The following is a 14,412-nucleotide window of genomic DNA, read 5'->3' on the forward strand; positions in this document are numbered from 1 at the left end:
CAGCACATGTTGGCAATGTGATCTCTGGTTCCTCTGCCTTTTCTAAAACTAGCTTGAACATCTGGAAGTTCACAGTTCACATACTGTTGAAGCCTCACTTGGAGAATTTTGAGCATTACTTTACTAGCATGTGAGATGAGTGCAATTGTACGGTAGTTTGAGCATTCTTTGGCATTGCCTTTCTTTGGGATTAGAATGAAAACTGACCTTTTCCAGTCCTGTGGCCACTGCTGAGTTTTCCAAATTTGCTGGCATATTGAGTGCAGCACTTTCACAGCATCATCTTTCAGGATTTGAAACAGCTCCACTGGAATTCCATCACCTCCACTAGCTTTGTTTGTAGTGATGCTTTCTAAGGCCCACTTGACTTCACATTCCAGGATGTCTGGCTCTAGATGAGTGATCACACCATCGTGATTATCCGGGTAGTGAAGATCTTTTTTGTACAGTTATTCTGTGTATTCTTGCCACCTCTTCTTAACATCTTCTGCTTCTGTTAGGTCCATACCATTTCTGTCCTTTATCGAGCACATCTTTGCATGAAGTGTTCCCTTGGTATCTCTAATATTCTTGAAGAGATCTCTAGTCTTTCCCATTCTGTTGTTTTCCTCTATTTCTTTGCATTGATTGCTGAAGAAGGCTTTCTTATCTCTTCTTGCTATTCTTTGGAACTCTGCATTCAGATGCTTATATCTTTCCTTTTCTCCTTTGCCTCTTGCCTCTCTTCTTTTCACAGCTATTTGTAAGGCCTCCTCAGACAGCCATTTTGCTTTTTTGCATTTCTTTTCTATGTGGATGGTCTTGATCCCTGTCTCCTGTATAATGTCACGAACCTCTGTCCATAGTTCATCAGGCACTCCATCTAACAGATCTAGGCCCTTAAATCTATTTCTCACTTCCACTGTATAATCATAAGGGATTTGATTTAGGTCATACCTAAATGGTCTAGCGGTGTTCCCTACTTTCTTCAATTTAAGTCTGAATTTGGCAATAAGGAATTCATGATCTGAGCCACAGTCAGCTCCCTATTCCCTGAGACACGATACTGAAATTAGATCAATTAATATCTGCGCAATGGTCTCTAAGAGTTCAAATGAAAGGAAGAGTTCCACACCTCTTATTTTAAATCAAAAGCTAGAAATGATTAAGCTGAGCAAGGAAGATGTGTCAAAACCTAAGACAGACTGAAAGCTAGGCCTCCTGCACCGCGTTAGTCAAGTTGTGAAGACAAAGTTCTTTAAGGAAGTTAATAGTGCTACTCCGGTGAATACACAAATGATAAGAAAGTAAGACAGCCTTATTGCTGATATGGAGAAAGTTTTAGAGATCTGGATAGAAGATCAAACCAGTCACAACATTCCCTCAAGCCAAAGCCTGATCCAGAGCAAGCCTCTCTCTCCCATTCTAGAGGGCAGAGAGAGGTGAGGAAGCTACAGAAGCAAAGTGTGAAGCTATCAGTGGTCGGTTTATGAAATTTAAGTAAAGAAGTTAGTTCCATAACATAAAAGTGCAAGGTAAAGTAGCAAGTGCTGAGGTAGAAGCTGCAGTGAGTTATCCAGAAGATCTAACTAAAACAATGAACGAAGGTGGCTGCACTAAACAGACTTTCAATGTGGATGAAACAGCTTTCTATTGGAAGAAGATGCCATCTAGGACGTTCACAATCGGAGAAAAGTCAATGCCTTTGAAGTTTCAAAGGATAGGCTCATTCTCTTGTAGGAGCAAAAACAGCTAGTTACTCTAAGTTGAAGCCAATGCTCATTACCATTCTGAAAATCCTAGGGTTCTTAAGAATCATGCTGAATCTCCTCTGCCTGTGGTCTTTATAAATGAACAATAAAGCCTTGGATGATAGCATATCTGGTTACAACATGGTTTACTGAATATTTTAAGCCCACAGTTGAGACTTACTGCTCAGAAAAAAAATAAGATTCCTTTAATACACTCATTGAAAATGCACTTGGCTGTCTAAGAGCTCTGACGGAGGTGAACAATGAGATTAATTTTGTTTCCATCCCTGCTAACATAGCATCCATCCCTGCAGTCCATACATCAAGGAGTAATTCTGATTCTCAAGACTTACTCTTTAAGAAATACATTTTGTAAGGTGATAGCTGTCATAGATGATTCCTCTAATGAATTTGGGCAAAGTAAACTGAACTTCTGGAAAGGCTTCACCATTCTAGATGCCATCTAGAACATTTGTGATTCATGGGAAGAGGTCAGAATATCAACATTAATAATAGGAGTTTGAAAGAAGCTGATTGCAACCCTCACTGATGACTTTGAGAGGTTCAAGGCTTCAGCGGAGGAAATAACTGCAGATGTGGTGGAAATAATGAGAGAACTAAAATTAGAAGTGGATCCTGAAGATGTGACCGAACAGGTGCAACCTCAGGATAAAAGCTGCAATCTTGCATCAGCTAAACTTTCAGAAATTTTTATACTTCTTTGTCTGAACTGTGTGTTCTGGTCTTAGTAACAGCGAGGCCAACTCTCCATGGAGCCTATCAACTCTCTCTCCCAATGAATTTTCAAATGTGATGCATCACCCCCAGCAAAGGGTCTTCTTCAGGTTCAACTAAGCATTCAGAGTCACAAGACAACTATAGGCTAGAAGGCTCTCAGTCAGGAAAACAGTTTACCAACAGAGCAGTGTTAGATGTCTCTTGCAGCAAGAGTTTGGGAAAGAATCTATACCGCTCAGGTGCAGGGAGAAGATCCACATTAGGGCAGGGGTGGGAGTCACCCTGGTGTAGAAGCCCTGTGTGCCACAGAAGGCCACTATCTCTGGTAGCAAGTCCACAGGCACAGCTTTCGGGATTTTCACATGGGACAGTTTTAAGAGGCACTGAATTCAGGCAAACCCAAAGCTATATTAGATATTTACAATTCTCTCTGCAGATGCAACCTTCCAGTCAAGTTATTTCTACCAAAAGCAATATTGCCAAGTAACAAATAGCATTTTCGTGGGAAACAGAGCTAGAGATAACCAAAGGTCAGATTCTTGTCAAGGGGAAAAAGCCTAACTTTACTCCTAGGTGTCACATCTCCTATGAATTAGAAATGGATAAGGTTTTGCTTTTTCCTGACTTAAAAAAAAAATCACAATTGCCTTCTGTGAAAGTTCATTTTGGAAAAAGAAATGTATTTGAGGGGAAGGTTATTTACTATGCGACAGCTGGAGCACATGGTTGATATACAATATGGTCTGATACATTTTTTTCTTTACTATCTTTTTCCTGCTATTACTTCTCTGATTCAACCTATGTCAGAAAGTAACAGTTGTTCCGGAAAATAATTCAGCCACTTCCTCTACACTAGTTGTCCTATCTAAATTGATTTCATGTGGTTCTTTCCTTCTTCCCACTCAACAGCTAACAACATACTGCAAGTATACTTAATCTATAAATAAGGAAGACAAAAACAGGTAGGAGACACAAAGGAAATCCGTTTTATTTTTAAAATTACCTATGGTATTTGTGAACATACCTGCACCCAACTACTCTTACAACAAATAAGAGAAACAGGAATATCCTGGAAGCCCTCAGTATCATGAGGCCTTTCCAATCTCATGCAAAGGGAGAAAAACATACACAAGTATGAAAGAATTATTAATAATTCTTCAGAGGCAATGTGGTTCAAATGCTGGCTCTATCACTGTTACCCTGAGTAAATCATTACTTTTCTTGAACATCAGTTTTCACATCTTTAGAATGGAAATAATAATGGTTTTCAGCTCTTAGGGCTGAGTTGGAAAATAAATGGGAAAATCCACGTAAGTGCTTAGCAGAGTTCTGTCTCAGAGTAAGTTACTCCACTTACTATTGCTCTTGTTATTATTATAAAATATACCCCAACTATAAGTTACTCCACTTACTATTGCTCTTGTTATTATTATAAAATATACCCCAACTATTCTACTACCAACGATTGCTTTCGATTCCCAAGTCTGTATCCCCCAGCCCACACCTCTAACCTCAGCTCTGGATTTACATCTTCATCTGTCTACTCAACATTTCCACCTGAGTCAAACAAACATCAAATTAATCACAGCCCAGATGAACACTCCTACTATTAATACATCCCCCTCAGGGAATGTCTCTAGAATCCCTTGTTAGCCCAAGACAGACATATGGAATCTTCCTAGTTTCTTTCTGCCACTTCTTCTGTAACCCAATCCAAGCGTTGGATTGGACTGGATCACCTGACTGCTCAAGTCCCTCTGGAATCTTTCTCCTTGCCTCTCCAATGATCACTACCACCTTGTTCTTGTCTTCACTACTTCCTGCCTGGACGATTGTCCAAACCTCCCTGGAGGGGCTTCCCTGCTGGTCAAGTTGGTCAGGAGCTTGCTTTCCAGTGCAGGTGGTGCAGTTTGATTCCTGGTTGGGAAGCTAGGACCCCACATGCCTTGCAGCCAAAAGAACCAAAACATAAACACAGAACCAACATTGTAACAAATTCAATAAAGACTTTGAAAGTGATCCACATTTAAAAAAAAAAAGAGAAGAAGCCTCCCAGGTCTGTCTGCTTCTTGTGAGCTTCAGTTCAGTTCAGTCCAGTCACTCAGTCATGTCCAACTCTTTGTGACTCCATGAATCGCAGCATGCCAGGCCTCCCTGTCTATCACCATCTCCCAGAGTTCACTCAAACTCATCTCCATCGAGTCGGTGATGCTATCCAGCCATCTCATCCTCTTTCATCACCTTTTCCTCCTGCCCCCAATCCCTCCCAGCATCAGAGTCTTTTCCAATGAGTCAACTCTTCCCATGAGGTGGTCAAAGTACTGGAGTTGCAGCTTTAGCATCATTCCTTCCAAAGAACACCCAGGGCTGATCTCCTTTAGAATGGACTGGTTGGATCTCCTTGCAGTCCAAGGGACTCTCAAGAGTCTTCTCCAACACCACAGTTCAAACCCAAATGCAATCCAGAGTGATGCAATCCAGAATTCTGATAATGCTACCAGACTGAGCTTTCTATAATAAAAACCCAGTTGTGTCATTTCTGGGATAAAGATCAGAATTTCAATGGTGCCTTACAGCTTTAAGAAGAAAATCCCCAAAGCAAGCGCATACAGTTGTTGCATACTTCTCTAACTTCATTTTTTGTCATTACTCCACTAAACTGGTCATCTTAAATGGTTCTGATTTCATACTCTTAGCAGTTAAAAAAAAGAGAGCATGCACCCACCATAAATGTATATATATACATTTCTTTTTAATTATACATAGAAATATACTTGAAAAAACAAATATATTTAAAATATATTTGCCAAACAAAAATCTTCACAGGATGAGAAAAACAAACCAAGTGGGAATGTTCATATTTTCTCTGAGAATCCCAACGATTGCTTTGTGTCCCTCACCATTAACTCCCACTGCCTTATAACTTCAGTCTCATTGTATACTTGCAGGTCCCCACATTGGTTCTCTATTGTCACTGTGTTTTTATATAAACTACAGTTCTCTCTGCTGAGAAAAGTCATTCATCCATCTAGCCACTGTCCTTATTCTTTCTTTTCTGTTTTTCTTCCCTCAATCCCTGCACCCAGTTCTACCTAGCTACCTCCTTTGTATTCAGTAAAACCCAACATAAATGTCACCAGTATGCTTGCCTTGAGAACCCCATGAACAGTAAAAAAGGCAAAAAGATAGGATACTGAAAGATGAACTCTCCAGGTCGGCAGATGCCCAATATGCCACTGGAGGTCAAGGGAGAAATAACTCCAGAAAGAATGAAGAGACAGAACCAAAGCAAAAATAACACCCAGTTGTGGATATGACTGGTGATGGAAGTTAAGTCCAATGCTGTAAAGAACAATATCGCATAGGAACCTGGAATATCAGGTCCATGAATCATGGCAAATTGGAAGTGGTCAAACAGGAGATTACTGTGGGCAAGAATCCCTTAGAAGAAATGGAGTAGCCATCACAGTCAACAAACAGTCTGAAATGCAGTACTTGGATGCAATCTCAAAAATGACAGAATGATCTCTGTTCATTTCCAAAGCAAACCATTCAATATCACAGTAATCCAAGTTTATGCCCCGACCAGTAATGCTGAAGAAGCTGAAGTTGAACAGTTCTATGAAGACCTACAAGACCTTCTAGAACTAACACCCCAAAAAGATATCCTTTTCATTATAGGGGCTGCTGCTGCTAAGTCACTTCAGTCATGTCCGACTCTGTGCGACCCCACAGACAGCAGCCCACCAGGCTCCCCAGTCCCTGGGATTCTCCAGGCAAGAACACTGGAGTGGGTTGCCATTTCCTTCTCCAGTGCATGAAAGGGAAAAGAGAAGGGGAAGTCGCTCACTTGTGTCCAACTCTTCGCGACCCCATGGACTGCAGCCTACCAGGCTCCTCCGTCCATGGGATTTCCCAGGCAAGAGTACTGGAGTGGGGTGCCAGGAATGGAATGCGAAAGTAGGAAGTCAAGAATCACCTGGAGTAACAGGCAAATTTGGCCTTGGAATACAGAATGAAGCAGGGCAAAGGCTAGTAAAGTTTTGCCAAGAGAAAGCACTGCTCACAGCAAACACCCTCTTCCAACAAAACAAGGGAAGACTCTACACACGGTCAATACCAAATTCAGATTGATTAAATTCTTTGCAGCCAAAGATGGAGAAGCTCTATACAGTCAGCAAAAACAAGACCAGGAGCTGACTGTGGCTCAGATCATGAACTCCTTATTGCAAAATTCAGACTTAAAGAAAGTAGGGAAAACCACTAGACCATTCAGGTATGACCTAAATCAAAGCCCTTAAGATTATACAGTGGAAGTGACAAATAGATTCAAGGGATTAGATCTGACAGCAGAGTGCCTGAAGAACTAAGGACAGAGGTTTGTGACATTGCACAGGAGACAGGGATAGAGACCATCCCCATGGAAAAGAAACGCAAAAAGGCAAAATGGTTGTCTGACTATGCGTTACAAATAGCTGTGAAAAGAAGAGAAGCGAAAGGCAAAGGAGAAAAGGAAAGATATACCCATTTGAGTGCAGAGTTCCAAAGAATAGCAAGGAGACATAAGAAAGCCTTCCTCAGTGATCAATGCAAAGAAACAGAAGAAAACAATAGAGTGGGAAAGACTAGAGATCTCTTCAAGAGAATTAGACATACCAAGGGAACATTTCATGCAAAGATGGGATCAATAAAAAACAGAAATGGTATGGACCTAACAGAAGCAGAAAATATTAAGAAGAGGTGGCAAGAATACAAAGAACTATGCAAAAAAGATCTTCATGACTCAGATAATCATGATGGTATCATCATTCACCTAGAGCCAGACATCCTGGATTGCAAAGTCAGGTGGGCCTTAAGAAGCATCACTACGAACAAAGCTAGTGGAGGTGATGGAATTCCAGTTGAGCTGTTTCAAATCCTAAAAGATGATGCTGTCAAAGTGCTGCACTTAATATGCCAGCAAATTTGGAAAACTCAGCAGTGGCCACAGGACTGGAAAAGGTCAGTTTTCATGCCAATCCCAAAGAAAGGCAATGCCAAAGAATGCTCAAACTACTGCACAATTGCACTCATCTCACATGCTAGTAAAGCAATGCTCAAAATTCTCCAAGTCAGGCTTCAACAGTACATGAACCATGAACTTCCAGATGTTCAAGCTGGATTTAGAAAAGGCAGAGGAACCAGAGATCAAATTGCCAACATCCGTTTGATCATCAAAAAAGCAAGAGTTCCAGAAAAACATCTACTTTTGCTTTATTGACTATGCCAAAGTCATATGCAGTCTATGACTGCGTGGATCACAACAAACTGGAAAACTCTTAAAGAGATGGGATTACCAGACCACTTGACCTGCCTTTTGAGAAATCTGTAGGCAGGTCAGGAAGCTAAAGTTAGAACTGGACATGGAACAACAGACTGGTTCCAAATCAGGAAAGGAGTACATCAAGGCTGTGTATTGTCACCCTGCTTATTTAACTTATATGCAGAATACATCATGAGAAACGCAGGGCAGGATGAAGCACAAGCTGGAATCAAGACTGCCAGGAGAAATATCAATAACCTCAGATATACAGATGACACCACCCTTATGGCAGAAAGCAAAGAAGAACTAAAGAGCCTCTTGATGAAAGTGAAAGAGGAGAGTGAAAAAGTTAGCTTAAAATTCAACATTCAGAAAACTAAGCTCATGGCATCTGGCCCTATCACTTCATGACAAATAGATGAGGAAACAATGGAAACAGTGAGACTTTATTTTGCGGGGCTCCCAAATCACTGCAGATGGTGACTGCAGCCATGCAATTAAAACACGCTTGCTCCTTGGAAGAAAAGTTATGACCAAGTTAGACAGCATACTAAAAAGCAGAGACATTACTTCGCCAACAAAGGTCTGTCTAGTCAAAGCTATGGTTTTCCCAGTAGTCATGTATGGATATGAGAGTTGGACTATAAAGAAAGCTGAGCACCGAAGAATTGATGCTTTTGAACTGTGGTGTTGGAGAAGACTCTTGAGAGTCCCTTGGACTGCAAGGAGATCCAACCAGTCCATCCTAAAGGAAATCAGCCCTGAATATTCATTGGAAGGACTGATGCTGAAGCTGAAACTCCAATACTTTGGCCATCTGATGTGAAGAACTGATTCATTGGAAAAGACCCTGATGCTGGGAAAGATTGAAGGTGGGAGAAGAAGGGAACAACAGAGGATGAGGTGGTTGGATGACATCAGTGACTCGATGGACATGAGTTTGAGTAAACTCTGGGAGTTGGTGATGGACAGGGAGGCCTGGCATGCTGCAGCCTATGGGGTTTGCAAAGAGTTGGACACGACTGAGCAACTGAACTAAACTGAAGCGTCACCAACACTAAAAGTATTCCCTGACCTCCTCATCTTCCACTCAGATGGGAAGGGACATCAAGTAACTGTATCAAAGAGGACTGACAGAGACAGTAAAAAGAACGTCAGGAGATCACTACCTGGGGATAGAAGAAGCACTGGCTTTTTGAAGCAAGTTAGTAAGTCTGCCCGGGATGTGGTGTAGCTGTGTATTCTTTGGTCTGCCTCTATGACAAAGATGCAAATGATCAACAAACAAGCTGACCTTCTACCACGGCTCTGTCCTTTCCAAACCAGCTCCTCGTCACTTTTCTCACCTTTTAGGGGTCCTCATCATCTCTACACTTAGATCTCTCCAATCTATTCTATAGAATGATTTGAATCCCTCACTGGTTCCCCACTAACTATATGAAATCCAATTTTCTTAGAAGTGACACTCTAGGTTCTCTCCAAGATCTGGCTTCAACCTACCATTCCAGTCTTCTCTACCACCTCTTAAATAACTTGAACCAAAAACACATAACTCATTTCTCCAGAACACGTTTCACACTGCATCTTTTTGTTACCTTACCAGTTTTGCTCAGATGTCTCCTCCACCTAGAAGCCCTCCCATGCAACCATCTCCTGTGTGATGCTGGGATCCCATCTATCTTTCAAGGTCTAGGCTCACCCCCACCTTCTGCTTGACTCACTCCCTGATATCCACAGTTGAAATACAACCTTGAATTGTATTGCTTTTCAAAGTTTAGAGATTATAGATACATTTTATCCTTATAGCAGCTTTGTTTCTGCTGCTTTTACAAACTCAGCCCAAGTGTCCTGCTAAGATCATTATGGCCAATGATAGAATTAGAGATTCAAATATAGGTCTTCAGCCTCCAAATACCCTGGTTATACATCATACTATAGATGCTACTCACCTGCAGCCCGACATCCTGGAGCGTGAAGTCAAGTGGGCCTTAGGAGGCATTATTACAAACAAAGCAGGTGGCAGCAATGGAACTCTAGCTGAGCTATTACAAATCCAAAAAGATGATGCTGTTAAAATGATGCACTAAAAATGTCAGCAAATCTGGAAAACTCAGCAGCGGCCACAGAACTGGAAAAGGTGAGTTTTCATTCCAATCCCCAAGAAGGGCAATGCCAAAGAATGTTCAAACCACCATACAACTGCGCTCATTTCACATGCTAGCAAAGTTATGCTCAAAATCCTTCAAGATAGGCTTCAGCAGGAACCCAAGAACTTTGAGACGTACCAGCTGGGTTTAGAAAAGGCAGAGAAACCAGAGATCAAATTGCCAACAATCGCTGGATCATGGAAAAAGCAAGGGAATTCCAGAAAAAAATCCATCCACTTCTGCTTCATTGACTACACTAAAGCCTTTCACTATGTGGATCACAAAAAACTGTGGAAAATTCTTAGAGACAGGAATACCAGACCACCTTACCTGACTCTTGGGGAACCTGTGTGTGGGTCAAGAAGCAACCATTAGAATGGAACATGGAACAACAGACTGGTTCCAAATTGGGAAAGGAGTAAAACAAGGCTGTATATTGTCACTCTGCCTAGTTAACTTATATGCAGAGTACATCATGTCAAATGCCAGGCTAGATGAATCCCAAGTTGGAATTGCTGGGATCAAGATTGCTGGGAGAAATATTAACAAACTCAGATATGCAGATGATACCATTCCAGTGGCAGAAAGTAAAAAAGAACTAAAGAGCCTCTTGATGAGGATGAAAAAGAGGAGAGTGAAAAAGCTGACTTGAAACTCAACATTCAAAAACTAACATCATGGCATCTGGTCCCATCAGTTCAGTTCAGTTGCTCAGTTGTCTGACTCTTTGCAACTCCATGAATCACGCCACGCCAGGCCTCCCTGTCCATCACCAACTCCCGGAGTTCACTCAAACTCAAGTCCATCGAGTAGGTGATGCCATCCAACCATCTCATCCTCTGTCGTCCCCTTCTCCTCCTGCCCCCAATCCCTCCCAGCATCAGAGTCTTTTCCAATGAGGTGGCCAAAGTACTGGAGTTTCAGCTTCAGCATCATTCCTTCCAAAGAACACCCAGGGCTGATCTCCAGAATGGACTGGTTGGATCTCCTTGCAGTCCAAGGGACTCTCAAGAGTCTTCTCCAACACCACAGTTCAAAAGCATCAATTCTTCAGCGCTCAGCTTTCTTACTTCTTGGCAAATAGAAGGTGACAAAGTGGAAGCAGTGACAGATTTTATTTTCTTGGGCTCCAAAATCACTCTGGACAGTGACTGCAGCCATGAAATTAAGACATTTCCTTGGAAGGAAAGCTATGACAAACCTAGTGCGTGCTAAGTCACTTCAACATGTCCAACTCTTTTCAATCCTATGGACAGTAGCCCACCAGGCTCCTCTGTCCATGGGATTCTCCAGGCAAGAATACTGGAGTGGGTTGCCATGCCCTTCTGCAGGCACCTTCCTGACCCAGGGAATGAACCCATGTCTTTTTATGACTCCTGCACTGGCAGGCAGGTTCTTTGCCACTAGTGCCACAAACCTAGACACCGTATTAAATAGCAGAGACATCACTTTGCCAACAAAGGTCTGTATAGTCAAAGCTGTGGTTTTTCCATAGTAGTCACATAGGGCTGTGAGAGTTGGACTATAAAGAAGGCTGAGTGTTGAAGAATCGATGTTTTCAAACTGTGGTGCTGGAGAAGACGTGAGAGTTCCTTGGACAACAAGGAGATCAAATAAGTCAATGCTAAAGGAAACCAATCCTGAATATTCATTGGAAGGATTGATGCTGAAGCTCATGCTCCAATACTTTGGCCACGTGATGGGAGGAGCTGACTCTCTGGAAAAGACCTTGATGCTGGGAAAGACAGAATGCAAAGGAGAAGTGTGTGGCAAAGGATAAGATAATTAGATAGCATTAACAACTAAATGGACATAAATTTGGGCAATCTCTGGGAGATAGCAGAGGATAAGGAAGCCTGGTGTGCAATAGTCCATTGGGTTGGAAAGAGTCAGATACAATTTGGCAACTGAACAACAAGAGACACAACCCTTGAAAATCTCTATCTTCTGTGGTCCCACAGTGCTTTATAATTCCAATATATATAATCTCAGTTCCACCTTATGTTACAGTTGGTGTATGTTTGGTGCAGGAAGGAACTTCATCTTTTTGTTCATCTCAATATCCCCCAAGGTACCTACCATGCTCTTTACATATATCAGATGATCAATGATCATTGAATTTACGCTTTCCTTGTGTCAAGTTTCAAAACACTATAGTCAGTATCTAGAAGCAGAACAGGGTGGAGACTAGAGTGTGGGCTCTCCCTAGGGAAATTACTCAGCACCACTGTGCCACTGTCTACTTATATGTAACAGGGAAATGAGTATGCCTTCCTTGCACAGTAGTGAGGATTAACTGAAGTAATGTACTTAACAATGGAGAAGGGGATGGCAATCCACTCCAGTATTATTGCCTTGAGAATCCCATGGACAGAGGAGTCTGGTGGGCTACAGTCCATGGGGTCACAAAGAGTTGGACACAACTAAACAACTAAATACACACACTTAACAAACCAGGGCCTGGCACAACTCAACACATACCAGCTACTATTAATATTACACAGTCCATTTTATGTCCCCCATACGGCACCTCAAGAGTGAAAATGACTAATTCCCCAAAATAATTCCTTCAAATCAAGAGAAATCTACTTAAATTGAGAATGCATAAATTAAGATCACAAGGGATTGTATCAATCAATTTCATCAAGCTCTCTTTGGAATCTTTTTTTTTTTTAAACAGTCCAGTGTATAAAATGTCCAGTTATCTGGATAATTAATTTACACTGAATAACTCCATCGGTATTATGTGAAATAACATGGCATTTAACATTAAAGAGTATAAAAATAAGTGTGAGAGGAAATGTATATATTTATTTCTTCCCCCTTAGTCTTGCAGTGACTAACATTTTTCCTAAGCTAAGTATTATCAGGTGCTAGTCAAAGGCTTGAGCAATTAGAAGTGTTTGACTCTTCACCCTGAATGTAAAAAGCAAGCAGGGAATGAAGTCAGCAACTGTCTTAAAGGTCTGTACAAAGCACACACTCAATCTTCAAGGAATTGGAGCTTTTCCAGTCAAATGAATGCATACAAAGGCATTTGCAGACAGTGTTGAGTGTGCTGGAGCAAACGCTGGAGTGGCTGCCCTGTCTGATCTTGATAAGGCCTGTAGGCACCACACCTGAGTGAGTTACACTGACTCTCAGTACAAACACGTTAAGCAAGCTGAAAAGCCTTCCTATGCAACCAGTCATTCCTCTCAATGGGTCTCAGCTGCAATAAGAGGATTAGTGAAGCAATTTCCATGATTCCCTTTCAGGATTCTAACATCCCTCCTGTGGGGCATTAAGCCCAGGCAGAGGACTGTCACTGTGAACAACTGTAAAGGCCAACCCAAAGCGAAATTCTGGGCGCGGTTCAAGTCAGGAGCCATCAGATTGGTTTGGAGGAGTTAAACCCAAAGCCAAGGCAGTTACAGAGAAATGACCGGGACTTCCCTGGTGACCCAGTAGCTAAGATTCTGCACTCTCAACATAAGAGGCTCCCGACAGATCCCTGGTCAGAGAACTAGATCCCACACACCACAACTAGGAGTTCGCCTGCCAACATCTAAGACACGGTGCAAATCGATAAAAATAAATAATTTTTTAAAAAGAAAAAAGAAAGAAAGGAAAATCATCCAGGTTGGGAGGAGCCGGCACGTAGAAACCTTCGACCACGACTTGAGTTCTGAAACTGCCCTTACCTGCCAGGGCTATTGACCTGGGGCTGAGGAACAGTCATAACCCACAGACAAGGTCTCTAATCCTAGCTGAGCCAACGTTTCAGGTAACTGCCCCAAGTCAAACAAATCAAAGCAAGCAGGGCCACAGTCTTTCAAACAACTTAAACGGATCCTTTCTCTGATCTCCTGTTGGGACACCCCTGGCCCTCTTCCCGGCCCACTCCGATCCGTCCAAGGCGGGCGGAGCTACAGCGGTGGCCGGATGAGGTAGGTTCAAGTCCAGAGTTCGAATCATCCAGCCCAAGCCGGGCCTGGTTGAGCCCAGGAACTGCTCCCTCTGGGGGCCCCAGCCGCGCCACGCAGAGGGGGCCCCGACTCAGGAAAATTAGGTTCTACACCCACCTTGGTGCTGGGGTCCGGGTCGGAGCAACAGCTGAGGGCAGCCTCGTCGGTGAGGCCACTGGACGCGGGCTGTGGTTCTGCCATGGCCTCACTGCTGTATCACGGACGACGGTCCCCGGGAACTCAAGAGGTACCCACACACCGCCGGCTTCTAAGCGCTTTTCACCAGCGCCGGCGCGACTGCGCCCCAGGGCGGGCGCTGCTGACTTCCAGCCAATCGCTTGCTGGAAAGGAAGTTGGCTTTCTGCTGATTGGGTCCCAGTTCCTCCGCCCACAGCGCTCTACGCCCAACACTACAATTCCCAATGTGCTTTGCATATGATGGAGGCCTGCGAGTCGTTTTAAAAAAAAAAAACAACCAAACCCAAATCGGCCCGAAGAAAGTGCGGTTTCTCACTGTCACTTGATGACCTAATTTGGTTTCTATTTAA

The 14,412-nt window shown here is 42.7% G+C and overlaps 1 protein-coding gene across 1 annotated transcript in view; it reads right to left on the bottom strand.

The window, feature by feature from the left end:
- GLO1 (glyoxalase I) overlaps window positions 1-14,126 on the bottom strand; it is a 28,644-nt gene extending 14,518 nt beyond the window's left edge. Inside the window, exon 1 of the mRNA XM_068960477.1 lies at window positions 13,982-14,126. Within this exon, the coding sequence (XP_068816578.1) occupies window positions 13,982-14,065 (84 nt within the window). The 5' untranslated portion in view covers window positions 14,066-14,126. The remainder of the gene's footprint in view (window positions 1-13,981) is intronic.
- Window positions 14,127-14,412: the final 286 nt, after the last annotated feature.

The sequence above is a fragment of the Capricornis sumatraensis genome, chromosome 22 (genome assembly GCF_032405125.1).
Source record: "Capricornis sumatraensis isolate serow.1 chromosome 22, serow.2, whole genome shotgun sequence".
Taxonomy (NCBI): Eukaryota; Metazoa; Chordata; class Mammalia; order Artiodactyla; family Bovidae; genus Capricornis; species Capricornis sumatraensis.